Raw genomic sequence first — 16,344 nt, 5'->3', positions numbered from 1 at the left:
TTACAAAGAAACTCTTTTCAGCACATCTCTGTGTCCAGAAACTGTCCATATCTTTAAAAGCCTTCCAGGAAGTTAATGCAAAGGAAACAGTGTGCGGCAGGAACCGCATTTTGTGAAATTAACATGAGAGAAAAAGAACACATGTGAATCTGCTTTTGCAAAGCAGGAAAATTACATTTTGAAAACTAAATGTGAAATAAGACCGTGGCTCGCACAGAAGCACCATTGTATATATGTGGGTAGAGGGGCTGCAAAGCTATGTATATTATGCTCTTTTCCCCCAAAAAGACCAATCAGCCTGGCTGAGGCTCAGGAATTCCTGTCAAACCAGTTTGGTATAAAGGCTAATTTCGCACCTACCAGTGAACTGATGCTGCAAAGGAATGTGCTCTGTTCTTATGGGACTGACCGTGTGATAATTACAGGTTCTACCAGACTTGCTGGCAGGACTGCTCCCAAGGACAAAGGAAGAGGGTGAAGCCCTGTGTGTTGAACCGGAGGTGTAATTTCCTCTACATTCGTTCCCAGCACCCACTGGGTGGCTTCAAAGGGGAGTCATGGAAACCCTTTGTTCAGGCTGACCTAGGAGGAAGACAGTTCGGCTGGGGGAGTAGAAGGTATGCCCATACAATGGACTAATCTGGCCCATTGATTTTAAAATCTGTGGTACATTAAGACATTTTGCCCAGCACCCTAAATAAGTAAGAATTCAATATTATGCTAGTATTTTGTGGGATTTGCGGACAAGCACAATGAGACCATGTGCATCTTTCTGGCACGTGGTGAACTGGAATGGCAGGAAAAATGCATTTCTGGGTGAAGCATAAATGGCACAGACATTAAACTTGGGGAAAATATGCCAAATACTAGTATGCATATGTGTAGCCAGAATTTTAGATATTATGTTTCTTCTGAAAACGGCGAAATTATGCCAAAGGGCGATGCAACATCCCACAGAATTGGCATTTGAACTGGCCAATTCTCTTATGAAATATGGGATCTGCAGATCTGCTTTTTATGATGGTGACTAGTGTCAATTTGAAGTTTAGTTCCATAACTCGTTTTTGTAAAAAAAAAATAAATAGGCTTGTGAGAAAAAGGGAGTCATAAAATGCACACACAAAGTGAGGTCACTTCCCTGAACCAATCAGCCCGGAGGGAGGAGGGGACATAAGTAGTCTGGCCTATCCCATTCGAGGGGTAAGTCCATAGTACTCCCCCCCCCCTAGATTGTAAAATTCTATGTCACACTGGCTATATAAGAGGGAGACAGGGAGACCCAAGGGATAGATTCAACATTCAAGATTCCAAGACTCCAAAACCAGATCCAGAGGCAGCTGATCCCATCCAGGCAGGACCATCCAGATCCAGGCTGAACCACCCATCTAGAACCAAGCATACACAATACTCCAGGGAGAAAAGAGGATAGGCAGCTGATCCCTTTAGGAGAATCCAGTGACCAGACCCTTTGCCCAGCCGACACATTACACTGTCCACAGTGACCAGACCTTGCCCAGCTGTTCCCATCCAGGGAGAGCCCAGCTGTCCCAGTGATCAGATCGCATGACTCCGCTGTCCAGAGACCTTTCTGGCTGTCCAAATTACCAAACTCATGTGTACCTTGTAAGTATCACATCACCCAGTACCCAAAAACTGCACATCCTGCTCTTTCACCTTGCATCCTGTTCAAATCCTATTAAAATCCCATAAAAACCCTAGTCATTTCCCAAACTACCAGTATCCTCTGTTTACCCTTTCCCTAGAAGAATCTGTGTTAGCCTAGATCTGTTGGCATATTTCTTTTCAAATTCTTTCAGTTATCTGTCTCAGTCCCTAGTATCATTTGAAATAAATACATGAATTCCCCTATAAAAAGATTCATGGTGAGCTGGTTGCAATTCGAACTCAACCACCTCATGTCAATTGCCTTTCTTTAATAATTATAGTCCTTAAAATATATTTTCAGAAGAACTATTCATTGTGCCAACAAAACCGAATTTGCCCATGTAGTTTGCTTTTCTTTAAAAATCCAACTTGCAAAATCCCATACAAAAATCCACACTATCATCCCATAAAGAGTCATCCTTTCCCCTCAAAATCCTATCTGTTCTGTGCCTTTGTTCCTCATCCCAAAAATCGATTTCCGATTTAGACTCCTAAGCCAATTTTCTTAGATGTTTGCCAGTTTAAGGCCCATGTGAAATAAGAAATTCCAATCCTGCCGCGTGTGTTTTCCTGTGCATTGTTGTCCTCCCAAAATCGATCTTCTCACATGCATTCACGTTGCTTTAGTTCTCTGCTTAGTAGCATGTACGCTTCCTTGTCTCTTTAATACAGCCAGATATCCTACCACAAGTGTAAACTGATCTATAAGTAACCAGTAAAATCTGAGTATGCCATTTTGCTCATTTTGAGAGTTTTCATTTAGTTTCTGGCCTCCCATTCTGGGCAGTGGGTTGAATTTAAAAAAGTCGATTTTTCCCTCTTCTTTCTGACTCCTTGCCACTTCTTTCCACCCACACAGAATTTAGTCAGCAGGTGTTTGGTGGAAGTGCATAACCTATGTGCCATCGGTGATTGTGAAGAAAAGTGACTTTGTTTCCATTTCTATTTAAGGTGCATGTATCTTGTGTTAGAAATTGAATTGACGATGTTAAAAGGTTTTGCATTTGTATTGCCACACCGTGGTGGCTGCTGCCCTACTTTTGATTGGCTCTGATTTTCACTTGAATTCTATAAATAAATAAACATTTCATTGTTACACACCGGCCTAGTTCATGGTCCATTGCGACACAGGGTATTTGTTAAGGTGGGTGTGAGACAGTTTGGGTGCCTTCTCAAGAAAGAACCCAGGGTTCAAATAAAAATAAAAAAGGCGTTTATTATTGTGTGCCACACTCATGGTCAGTGGAACAAGTGTTACGCTCACCTGGTATCCACGGGGACGGCACCCAGCCCTGGTTGGATGATTTGCACTCTCGAACCCTCTCCCGGTCCCTTGGTAAGGCCTCTGGTTACAGATGGGTCTGCAATATAGGAGAGCTGGATTCAATACCAGATTGTCTTTGTTTTCCCACCTTCTTTGGCCTCAACTCTTTCCTCCCCCTTGGGCCATCTCCTCACCTTAATATTGTAAAAGGTGGATTCTCCGTCCTGCTCCTCGTGGCAGGGGCACGTATATGTGGGGGGCGAGCAGCGACAAGTTACTTCACTGGTGCAAGCCCCCCTGTGGGAATCCAGGCCTGCTGCGACTCTGTAGGTTTGCTGCTTTACAGTCTTTATATGCAGTTCTTATGTTCCTCTTAGTTCGAATAATAATGTCTCGCTTCTTTCTTTTTAGGTATGGAAAGGTATTTTGGTGTTGTCATGCAGTTTGAAGATGAGCATGGGCCGGTAGGCGAAAGCGCGATGTGCGCAATGCTGTCCGGTGAGTAATGCGCGATGCGCATCGCTGTTTCGCCTTTTATATTGCTAACCTGTGTCTTTTCTCTCCTTGCAGGTTGCGATGTTCCTCGCCGAGCGCCGTAATGTTCCAGCAATGATACTGACCAGGAGAGGACTACCCAGGTAAGAATTGTGTGGCTTTCTTCATTCGGGGGGAAACGTGAGTAAACGCTTACTAATGCTGTCTTTCTTTCTACTCTTTCCAGATTATGGTATTCCAGGATGCATGCGGTGCCGGATGATGAAGTTCGTACCTTCAGGTGAGTGGAACTGAAGTCAGCGATGGATTGAAGACAGAATACTGTTCCAGGTAAGTTTCGTAGTGATCTTTCTCTCTCTGCAGCTCCTTGGTTTCAGGTAAACTGGCATTAAAGAACTGGACACTATGAGCGTTGCGCTGCCCACAGCAGAATAACGCAAAGCATGTTCTGCTGTTTGGGTGCGGTTTAAATTGTCTCAGGTAAAGTAGTACCAGGCCTGCCACACCCAAAAGACTAGACCGCATAGCTCAGTTCCTTGTAACTGAGCTATGTGTGTGCCTCCAACCCCCCCCCCCGACCCCCAAGTTAAATATTTCCAAGTAAATAGTCCCATTCTAATGTTGGTCTTCATGATGGTTATGAACCTGGCACCAAAGACGGCCAGGACTGACTCCAAGAGAGTCTTGGATGAGGTTTTAAGGCCTTTCACCCGGCCCTAACAGGAAGGCTGACTTGCAAGTGAGGGCCAGGGGCAAGGGTCATGACAGAAGTCCCTGGCTGGAGCATGTCATAAAATCTGTTATATCATTCTGCAATATCCTAAAGGGTCTGTATGAGATAAAATGAGCACATCTGAAGTGCTCAGGGCAGATCCTGGTTTGCCTCTTGTGAATCCGGCCCGTATAAAAAGCCTTCTCCCTGTGTGGTGTCCTAAATCGAGGAACTACCTTGAGCTTTTTCTTGTCAATTCTATTTCGGTTCATGAGTTGCATGATATCAGCAGGGACATCATTTATGGGTCGCCAGGGGTTGCAACTGCTACCCCTGTGGTCTCCCTTGCTACCTCAAAAAAAATAAAAGTTTTTTTAAATTGAGGCTCCTGGGCTGCGGCCAGCAGCATGCGGCTCTTTGTTTCTAGAGTGGCTGGTTTTCTGGTAGCTAAAGCCGGTAAGATCGCTCAGTGGGCAGTGATCTGCAGGTTGCAGGTTCGACACCCGGCAAGGTCAACTCAGGCTTTCTTCCTGCTGAGGTTGATAAATGAGTAACACAGGTTGGGTAATACTGTATGTATATTTGTTCTATAAGAAGCGCTTAAGCGTAATTCGCTATATAACACATCATTATCGTTTGGGCTTGGACTTCTGCTTACATTCACAGTAATTTGGTAATATGGGCCTATACGCACTGATATTTACGATACGTTTCGTGATCCACTCCTGTATGGAATGTAGATTACTTTACAGTGATACCATTACCATATTTTTCATAGCGTACTTAGAAACAATGCTATGTGATGCCACTTCCTGTTTTGCCATGGGTGAGAGGTCATGTTCCATCTCTTCCAGTGATGTCACTTCGGGGTGGGACAGATGACATCACTTCATCATCAGAGGTCATGGGTCGTGTGATGTCACTTCCGCTACCCCTGGCATTTTGGTGAAATGACATCCCTGGATATCAGCAAGCAAAACTTGCAGCCTGTGTGGCGCCCTTGTCGCAGTGCATTCGGTATCCCCAGGGTTTAGATTGCAGCTCTTGCTATGTATAAGTAAGACTACAAGTTATAAAGACAATTGCCCACAACTCAACACTGGAAGAGGGAGCACTCTTAAACACTTCCAGGCACAACTGAATAACCTATGTAGAGGAGGTCCCAGATATGACCCGCACCCCTGCTCCCCATTGCGAGTTGCCAGTAAGGTACTCGCCGTGGTACATGACGTATGAGGAGCAAATGAACCAACAGAGAGCCGCACTGGGACTCTGCCCCTTGTACGTAAGGAGATCAATACCGGTTGAAGCAGCCATAACGCGACAACCCTGGGCAGCACAATACCCTATCAAACAGCCATACCAGCCATGGATACGAAATGAGGAATACCTGCACATGTTCCACGAGGAGACCCCTAAAGCCTTAATGGAAGGCCAATGAAAATAAACCATGGGCCCGAGCAGCCCCGAGAACAAACAGATTTGGCTACTGAAAGCACGAATGCTAGTACTAGTAACTGCAAGGATAATGATAATGGATGCAGGGGAGAGAATGGTGCCATAAGACAATATGGAAGCAACCGCCCTACTGAATGTGTGTAAATAAGCTTGAAATGCAAGAGGATAAGAAATCGATACCGCTTGCAATGCCTAGTAGAAGAGTAGAGCGGCAAGCATCAACCATATATCTAGCTCAATACTGCACAATGTACACATGCGACTCCATTTTGTGAAAGCAGAAATGTACCCAGGCGGCCAAAGGCCTTACAGGCCGAGTTTAGAAACCCAGCAAAGACCAGAGAAGGAGCGGAATCGAAACTCAACAAAGAGAGGCTTATACCGGGGAGATTGAGGTCAACCAGAGAAGGGGAGCTGAGCATGAGCTCACGAGACTCCAACTACAGAGAATACCAGCCCGCACGTGAAGGTCAAGATAAGAGAGGCCCACGCAGGTGGTCGAGCGCACACAGAATTAAATACACAAAAGGTTGGAAACTGAAGCAGATTCACGGTGAACCAACACGTGACCAGACAGGCGCGAAGTTGTACCACCGCCTGATGTCATCCAGAACCAGGGGGTGCCATAACTTTTCCTGATAAGAGACTACAGATCCGAGGCCATACCCAGCCAACTAATTGACACAATGCCCAAAACACTGATTGATGGAAGGGAGGAAGGGTGGATCTAGGGACACTAGGCACCTGGGTGTCTACTCTATAGCTGCTAATTAAAATGGAGATTTATGTTTAGGGGTGTAACTTGCCCAATCACAAGGGACCATGTAATCTAGGGTCCTATAGACACTAACCAATGAGACGTCGTACTTGTAGCGACATCAATCACGTGTGGTGTAGAGGGAAGGGCACAGACGCCCACCCGATAAGAGTTATCCAATCCACTTGCGTTATTTCCATATACAGTTACAGCACCTATACTTAAGTTACCTTTCCCAACAAATTATATTGCACAATGATTTTTTGTAGAATTAGACGTCAATGATGATGGATTTTGCCCATAAAAGAGGCCGTTTGACTAATGTTCGAACAAGTCGGGGTGAGGCAGGTGTTTGTGATGCTGCTGATTTCCATAAACTGATGTATGTATCATTAAACGGACTTCCCTTTGCCAATTTACTGAGTCCTGATTATTGAAATTTGCCGGAGTATGGGAATCCTGCACTCTGTCCTCGCATGGTGTAGCTATCTTGTATTACTAGTTTTCAAGGGTGAGTACTGGCCAATGGGCCCGTCAGTAATTTCCTCTCCTCGTCAACACCTACTTTTAGTTTTTATGTAGAACTTGATGTTAATGGAAGTCATTTTATGCATTCCCAATGTTGGCAGATAAGTGAACTGAGATACAGAGAGATAAGGGGATTTAGCAAGGATCAGACAATGTTGGTGTTGTACTGCAACTGGGGTTAAAACTAAGCCTCCCTTATTGTATACTCTCTGCCCCCTCCTCGCCCTTCAACTGTTTGTCAAAGAATATTAACTGACAGAGCAAAAAAACTCCATGCTAACCCTGCCACCAAGACCCATTAATTATGCATTGGGTAGAAGTGAATGGCTTTAATTTCGCTTCAATGTAACATATCAGTCATCTCTATGTGTGTTGACTTTCTGATACCCATGTCCCAGAAACGCTATCCCAGGCATGAAACACTGTAATCTATCATTTGTTTGACTTTTCTGAGAAAGCACCATAGATTACAAGAGACACGCTAAGTAAAGGTGGGATGAGTGCCAAAATAAATTCCCCATATGCGTCTAGTACAGAGAAACCTTGATTCTACTCAAGGCACAGAAGCAAGCTTTATGTTTTACTTTCTTTACTGTCAAAACTCAGCAAGTTTTAAACTTACAAAACACTAGCAATCTGTGTAGTTTTACCACTAACATGTGATCTCGACTGCCAATCCCTTGACACGGGTCCATGATCTCACTTCCTTTTCATGGCCCTTCCTTAGATGCAAATGAACATCCAGCAGCACCGATCTCCTCCCGCCTGTACTGGCTCTAGATCAAGCAACTTAAAGGGCCCGGGACTCGAACGCAACTATCTGAAACTAACGCAGAATCCCAACTGAGGAAAACTCAGGAGAGGCATTATGAAGGAGTAGATCAATGGTTTATCATCAGTTCCCAGGAAAAGACAAAAGCAGCAAGGATAAATAAAGAACTACTTTGTGAGAAGTTGTCAAACATTAGCAAATAAACCACACTTCCACATATCAATATGAGCGGTAAACTACTACATGGGAACACTTCTGCAGAGAACATGCACACCCCTTCCCATCAATGCTATCCAGGTTATGGTGATTGCACTGACTGGAGTATGATCATTAAGAAGGCCTGGGGGACTGGGCACGTATGCCGCTAGCTGATAAATCAATGCCAGCTTGCCAGGCCGTGCCAAAAGCAAACAGCACTTACTCTCTGTCTGCCTCTGGCTGGTTTCTGTCCCACTCCTCCCCGATGTTTTGGTCTTGGTGGATAGAGAAACATGAGTGGTAGCCTAACAAGACAACGTTTGCCGGATCACCATTCTACGATGATCGGCCCCATTCTCATAAATAGCTTTGTGTCTGGTTTTGAGGGGTTTGAGGGTGATATGTGCTTTGATTAGGAGTCCGTAGAGGTACGTTGCCGGTTCTCCTCTTGGTTAGAGCGATGCCCTGGTCTATTCGGGTTTGTGTAGACAGGTGATCAGTTTCTTCTGCAGTATACACAGTAGCACTTTGCAGTAGTCCGTCTTTGCTGTATTGTACTCCATCCACTTTTAGCTGTGTGGCTTTCAGCCAGGAATGCATGAACTGACTGTCATACTTTGATCTAGTAGTGGTTTGATTTAATGCTGTGGTGAATGTGTGGTTCCGTCATTGCCAGAGTATGCAGTTACTCCTAGGGTTCTAATTTACCATGTAGATTTGGTGGCTATGAATGGCTTGGAGAAGGGAAGTCTTCTCGGTATGGAAGTTGGAGTTGATTAGTGGTCATTCTGTGTTTGGACCGTTTGCGCATAGGGCAGTTTAAACTAACTAGGATTTGATTGCGAGGCGCTGATCATGGAGATTTGCTGTGCTATTCATGAAGGTCTCTCTTGCAGCTATGTCTAAGGCAAACGCACTGTCAGACAAGCCTACAGATGGCAGGTTAGTGTTCCAGAGCAAGGGTAAGCAGCAGGCTGCAAGGGCAGACTGGTCCAGGTGTTGCAGTGTGCACGCCTGCTCTAAGAGCGAGCAAAACACCATGTTATTCAGAGAAAGCCCTGTGCACCTTCAGGGTAACTAAGCCTGCCTAATGAAGTCACCTTGTTGGAAGATTCTCAAGGGTTGGATGACTGCCTACCAGAGAAACGTCTTATGATTTGTCCAATATGTATATCGTTTGCTATATGCTTCTAGAGATATTTCATGCACCAATGGATTGGTCTTATATCAATAGAAACAGCTTGCTAAGAATAGTTAGCAAAAATAACGAACCTTTAGATGTAATGGTTAAATAGCAGTTCTTTCAGAAGTTTATGAAAGCGCTGGTGAAAAAGTGCATTTCTCAACAATGGAGGGGTAAAGGTCCCAAGGAAAGTGTTGATCAGTAAAAACATATGCCACCAAATCGACTTCTGATGACTTGAAGGACTATACTGTACGATTTACGGTGCTGGAGCTCTAGTTCCAACCTGCTGCACATGCAATGTTCTTTGATTACAAGTAGAAAGGGCACACACTATGTGTTGGACTAAGCATATCAGACTAACCAGATATGTATCCTATTGATCAGATGCACTGGTGAGCAGATGCATGGTGCGATTGAGGATTGCCAAGCGTTCTTCAATTTCTACCTCTGCGTTGCTTTCTTGCAATGCATGTGGAGTGCCTTGCACCCCATGCCATTGAACCATTTTACTAAAATATTAAAACTAATAAGGCCTTCAGCTGTTCTTAGTTTTCATAGCTGTGTCAGAACACCCTACCAAGTCACCTTCCAATGTAACGTCCATGCATGGTACGCTGTATAGAAGATAGACAGGACAACTTTATAAAGGTCTGATAGAGGCCAGAGAAAGCCAAAATAAAAGAAGGACTAATGCTTAAGGATACTGAAAAGTGAGTGAATGCAGAGGAAGGCGAGAAAAACTGAAGGGGCCGAGAGAGCCTTGAGGACTGAGTGCGAGGCCACAGAGTTGACAATGCAAGCCATGCTGCTAATATAAACTGCAGACTAGGAGTACAGAACCGTACAGTGCTGCTGTTCAAGACATGCTACCACGCACAGGGTGTTGGTATGCTAGTTCGAAAGTGCAAGCAATGCTGCAAGACCTAAGCTACTGATACATGAATGCTTGGTTGCATATGCTTGAGATGGCTGGAGAGCTCTCCAAGTGCAAAGAGACAACACACCGGAGGCAGAGGGACACCAAAAGAGAGAAGTTCTTAGCAAAGCACCGATCCACCATGCGAGGCGCTTGGTGGATGACTCATGAAGAAATGCTGTGAAAGGCCAAGCAAGGTAGAAAGGGGGTAATTATGCTGTGAGATAGATAGGGGACGATGATCGAGCAGCTGGGAAATTTAAAAGACTCACTGTGGTACATCGATCACAATCAAAATTGGGACAAATAAGCAGAACACTAAGATAGGTATACTGTGAGGAGATGTGGAACTCTACTAGTTAAAAGGATGAGCCACAGGTGGATGTTCCAAAGAGGTGAAAAAGACAGTTGAACCATGGTAAAAAAATTCTGCATTCTAGCAAATGCAGACTAAATCTCATACATTTCATCAGTTTGGGCTATATAATTGCACCAAGAAAGAAATGCTGCTTTCTGGTCACTGAAGTCCTAATACACACACTTTACAAATCGGACAAAGACCATTAACTAATCAAGCAAAACACTGAATTCAGAAAATTGGCCTAACAATCTCAACACACTGTGTGAGACATTGGCATTTTGGGAATCAGTGGGCCTCATTACAAGGCTGCAGTAATACAGGCACGGCTGCCTCTGGTATATTATTTTTTCCGACACCCTGGAATGAGCAATTACCGGGTCATTATGGTCTTGCCGGACCCGGTATTTGGCCATTCCTGGGCGCCGGAAAATATTCTTCCCCATTCCCAATGGGGAAGCCGGATGCACCGGCACTGTTGTGAACAGTGCCGGTGCATCCAACATGTTCTGCTCGCGAGTGCCGGTACAGCCGCCAGGCCAGTCCTGGCGGCTGCAATGGCACCCGCGAGCAGAACTCGTAGGCATGCTTACCGGTACCGTAGTTCCCGGACCGGCAATCTTATAATGAGGCCCATTGCGTGCTAAAAGAGGTGTATGAAGAAAATACATTTATGGAAGATAAGGGCCAGCTTCCATGTTGGGACTAATGGAATCCCACTCAAAAGCTCTGGAATTCAGGTGCTAGAAAAGACTGATATGATATGATATATGGCATTTGTAACGCGCCTATACACAAGTGTTTCAAGGCGCGACGAGGCAGGGAGGGGGGGCACAAGGGGAAGACAGACAACGATCCTACTAGGTCAGGTATCATTCAGACCGCGCAAGTGCAGGGGTAGGGGAAGGGAAAAGTGCAAGGGGAAGGGGGAGGGGGAAGTGCAGTACAAGTAAGTAGAATAAAAATAAATTAATAAATAGGGCTAGCTGGTGGCAAGTGCAAGGTAAGTGCAGACAAGTGCTGGGAAGGGGGGGGCTGTAGGGATACAGAGACAGTCCCGCAGTGCAGGGGATGCCAGGGAGGCAGTGCAAGTGGAGAGTGGCTGGGCCCAGGACCGAGGTCGGTGAGAGTGGCCCAGTTGCAGATTCAGTGCAATTTCAGTGTAGAATTTAGCAGGGGAGAGGGACAGAGAAAGCAGAAGCAAAGAGGAAGGTTTTGAGGTGCTTCCGGAACCGGAGATGGTTCTCCTCAAGTTTCAGGGAGGCAGGAAGGCTGTTCCAGAGGGAGGCCCCTGCCGTGGAGAGAGATCTACCCCCAGCTCGTTGCTTTGAGAAGCGGCTGACCCTGAGGGAGTTGGAGACTGGCAGCCAGAAGAACGGTGAGAGAAAGTGTGTTGGTATAAAGAAAACAACGGAGGGGAAAAGATTAAAAGGCAGACTGGAACTTCGCACAAGTCGCTTCATCCAACCAATCACCTTTAGTGAAAATCCGGATCCTGGCAAATAGTGTTTTAAAATAAAGGTTAGTTTAATTAAATGGTACTGTCTGTTGTGCGAGTTTAATTAATAGCATCTGCCACAACCAGTTTGCAAACATTGTTTATTAACATTTGGCAAACGTGTGTTTTCAATAAAGAGATCTTGCAATGGCACATCATGTTATTTTATGTTAAAGGTACTTGTATAGCGCACCGTCACCAACGGAATTGGTCCCCAAGCGCTCTGGTGGATCTGTAAACAGGAAGGTGGGATGGGTTAGTAAGGTGAAGAGGGAGTAGGATAGTGAGAGGAGTGGTGTACTGTTGACAGCTTCAACTCGGTAGACACTGGGTGTTGAGCTTTGGTGTGAATATTGGATCAGTGTCAGTTCGTGTGTGCTGTTGGTGCGGCTTATGTGTTGTTGTTGTGTGTTGAAGTGCGTGTGGCTTGTTGTGCGAGAGAAATTTGACCTTATATCGGTTAGTGGGTTATATTACATTTTACATGCTAACATTCACAGTTATGTCTAAGTGTAGTGTAGTATCCTGAGGATCTACATGCGTGTTGAGGATGCCGCTTCCCGATGTCAGCTCAGGGTAAATGGTTACGTGATGTTGGTTATGCTATGCCTCGGGTTTCGGAGAAATGACGCTGCTTACCAGGTTCATGACATTGCCAACTACTGAATGTACTAGTTCTATCTTCAAGTGCTTAAAAGTAAAAACAGCTCGCAAAGAGTTGGATAATCGTTTGCCTTTTAAATTCTTTAACCACTGTGGGTCGAACTATACAGACATTTTAACAGTTACCACTGGAGAAATATATGCGGCACGTACCTCCTATTGCTTGTAGGATTTGGCCATTTTTCTGTGCAACCAAAATTCGGTGGTTTCCAGTGTCCGCGATCACCAACCTATTGCCTGAATGGTCGAGGGTCACTTTGCCAGGGAAATGCAGAGTGGACGGCGGGAGGGAATCTCGGTACAGCTTTGTTGCGATCTTTTCCGACGTAATTTCTTCTTTATCGCTGTAGTACTTAAGCGCCAACGAGGTAAATAAAAATAACCTTTCTTTGTTCCCTTCTCCAACTAAGGAGAAAAGCAGGTTGCCATGCGGCCCCAGGATGACCAGGGTGGGCCAGCAGGAGATCTCCAGCTCTTGCCAAAGAGTGGCTTCGGCGTCGTTTACAACAGGGTGGGTTATGTTGTATCGAAGGACGGCGCTTTTGATATTGTCCAGCACCTTCTCATTTGGAAATTTGGCTGAATGGACCCCAACAACAAGCAGGCCATCTGAAAACACAGGAAATACAAAGATCAATGTCAAGAGCCAAATAGTACTATGTTTCAATAAGTCCTAACAAAATGTTAACAAATGCAGAGGGTGCCATTAGTGATGGATATGTCGGAAATTCCTCAAGGAAGAAAAAAGAAACATAACCTGCACACTTAAGCCCGCTAATGTGGAGAAGAAGGGTTCACAATTCAATTTCAAGAACGCTAACAAGAACAGAAGCACTGATAGAGAATTGGCAGAAGCTGGTGTGTAGTTTTAACTCTAGTCTTCAAAAGAAAATAGGATTTACTGCTGGGTCGTTTCCATTCCAGGCTTGCAGCCAAATATGCTAAAATAAGAGTTGCAATGCACTAGTGTGGAGGCACGGAAGGAAGCCATGATGGGACAACAGGCCTGTGCATTTGCAGTTGCTTCGCATTACGCCTCGCACATGGTCAGGGTGCGGCCCCAGTGGGAGGCTGACTCCTTCCTTGTGGCTGGGGTTCAAAGCATTTCAGTCTGTTTGCATGACCATTTGTTTCAGCACTACATGTACATATGTGTTAATTTACCCTTGGCCGCCAACTTTTGCAAACACAGTAGCAATCTCTTTCACCTGAATATACTAAGACTGGAGTTATAATTGATCTCGTGTCACTCATAAAATGGCTTTGTCCAGGGCCTTTTCCAGGATTTGTGATGGCCTGAGTGGCACAAGACATGCAGGGCCCCTAGGTCCCCTAATTGGCATAGGTTTTGAAATCAACCAATGTCACAATAAAGAAATTGACGTCACAGGATGTGAAATCATTCTGGTACTCCAGTGCATCATGGGAAGAAACTTAAAAAGATTTGGCATGAGTAAACCAAGAGACAAATCAACACAATCACTTTTGCAATACTGACAGATCAGGCCCAGCAAGAGAAAGTCATTTACCCAAAGTCACAGAATTTGAGGTAAGTGGCAAAGCTGGTATTGAGCCCTGTCTTCAACAAGGGATTTGACCCCATATTTTCTCATCTCTGGTTTTATAATCTATTAGTGTTTCAATATAGCGCTTCATGCCAGATTCCTCTACAGCTTGTAAGATCTCAAGCTGGGATCAGACCATGTTGCATGCCATGCCCTGTTCCCAAGGCGAGTGTGTTGCACCTGACCAATTTTCCTGGCTTTTGTTGGCAAACATATATAATCAACCAACCTGACAATTAAACAGTAATAGAAATATGTTAAGAAAAAATAAAACTGTACGATTGTGCAAAATGTGTTGTTCATTAACGGAAACTGAAAAGCACTTTTTTTTAACAAAGGGGGACGATGGGTTTCATTAGGCCTCATTACGAGTATGGAGGCAGCCATGCCCTTAATACGTTCTATTAAGGGCATGGCTGCCTCCATACCGTGTTCCAGCACCGGGTTCCTTCAATGAGGAATATCGGGTCATTCCAACATTGGAGGACCTGGTAATTCCTCTGTGAAGGAACCGATCCCCATTCCCATTTGAGCCCCCAGAGGGCTCAATGGGGATGGAGCTAATAACGGGCCCATAACGAGCCCGTTATTACCTCGTTGGTCCCCTCGCGGGACGCGGAAAGGACGTCTGGTTTTACCAGACATCCTTTCCATGTCCCGCATAGGGAACCTCGTAATTGCGCATCCCGTAATGAACGGTGCCAGTCCCGTACCGGAAACCTTCATTTCGGGAGCGCAACCTCCTAATGAGGCCCATTGTCTTGAGAGAAGACACATTTCAGCAGCGATATGGAGCTCTCTGGGGGCTTTCAGGCGAATACGCCCCAGCAGGACTAATCATACAAACATTAACACTACATTTTAATTATATTAGTTGTATTGCATTCAAATACTATAGTGACAGTGAGGCTAAGTGCCAATGGACAGTTTAGACAGCCTATCCCTATTCATCCAGGCTTGACACAAGGCTGTGTCCTTCTCCATTGATTTTTATATTGATATTGCTGATGCAGGAGACTGGTTGATAAAAGGAAAAACTGTTCCCCCGAAAGCTGGATTTATCATTTGCAAGATGTGGGGTATGTAGATGATATATACTACTTGATCATACGCCAATCGGTTTCCATAGAATTATCTAAGCACTAAATGCCTTTCCTGAAGAACAAGATTTGGCTTTAAATAGGATCAAATCTAAGATTCTATGTTTTACTTCTAAGACGCACCTGGCATCTGGAGGGAGAGCCCCATGAGCAAGCACTAAACTCCCTGAGCAACAGGACCAGCTATGGGTTCTTTTTCAGAATTTCCTTTGCACTAGAAAGGTCATATGTGTATTGCATTATAAAGGGGTTTCAGAGGCTATCACCAACCACCGAGAAGGCAGTGCTTATTGACCATTTTTGGGAGGAGAGCTGGAGATGCTGGGGACTTCTTCTCCGTAAAAATCCCACAACTAAGAAAAGAATATGCTGTAAAGGTGGTACATTCCTGTATCAGAACCCAGTAATGTGTTCTGGAAGAAGCTGTAAGACTTCAGTAATGTACTTTCTGATGGACAGCAGGATTCCACTTCTTTTGAACTAGCTCCAGGAACAGCCCCATTGCACACATTTCAGGCCAGCTCCACGGAGCACAGGCTTGGCTCCACAGGCAAGTGGCGTAGCTGGTACATAGGTGGAAACACACATTCCTCCTTGCCAATGCTCCACCCAATGATCCATGCTCAACAGAGACCAGGTGGAACAGTAGAACTAATGAGGAGAAGTGATCACTGTATTCCCAAGAGTTTTGAACGATACGAGGCAATGTGATGCCTAATCTGTGGGAGTGAGATTGTATCAATCAGAAAAAACATGATCGAAGTTAAGTTATTTTTGCTTTGAATGGACAGGATCACTGTAGACTCCTCATCTTTTCGTAGACTTGCAAAGCGATACCATAAAATAACATGGATGTGTTCAGACCAACGGAACGAGCAGTACCTTGACACCAGTCTGGGGTGAATGAGGCCGATACAATAAACAAGGCAGAAATTGATCGCTACAAAGAATGTTTGGATTACATAGAAAAAGGATTTTTTTTCAAATTAAAATACACTTTTACTTAGCCAATAATGGGTTACTAATACTATGCTAAAGTATGTTTAAATCCCGAATATGGAGTACCTCAAATTCTTTTCGGGAGAGATCCAAAATGAGCAGCCTCCCCTGGCAAAGAGTCAAGGCAGTAACACCTCAGAAAAAACTCAGTCATCCAAGTGGTGGCCTGATAGGTGTCTAACAAAGGGACGTCCCTCGTCGGAAGGCCAG

The 16,344-nt window shown here is 44.9% G+C and overlaps 1 protein-coding gene across 1 annotated transcript in view; it reads right to left on the bottom strand.

Annotated features, from left to right (window-relative positions):
* The window catches only part of NHLRC2 (NHL repeat containing 2), a 1,194,979-nt gene that overhangs the window by 814,803 nt on the left and 363,832 nt on the right, over positions 1–16,344 (bottom strand). Inside the window, exon 3 of the mRNA XM_069611865.1 lies at positions 12,624–13,079. Coding sequence (XP_069467966.1) covers positions 12,624–13,079 — 456 coding nt within the window. The remainder of the gene's footprint in view (positions 1–12,623; positions 13,080–16,344) is intronic.

The sequence above is a fragment of the Ambystoma mexicanum genome, chromosome 8 (genome assembly GCF_040938575.1).
Source record: "Ambystoma mexicanum isolate Mex_15411 chromosome 8, UKY_AmexF1_1, whole genome shotgun sequence".
NCBI lineage: Eukaryota > Metazoa > Chordata > Amphibia > Caudata > Ambystomatidae > Ambystoma > Ambystoma mexicanum.
Note: the sequence above shows the minus strand (reverse complement) of the source record. Positions and strands in the feature narration are given on the sequence as shown.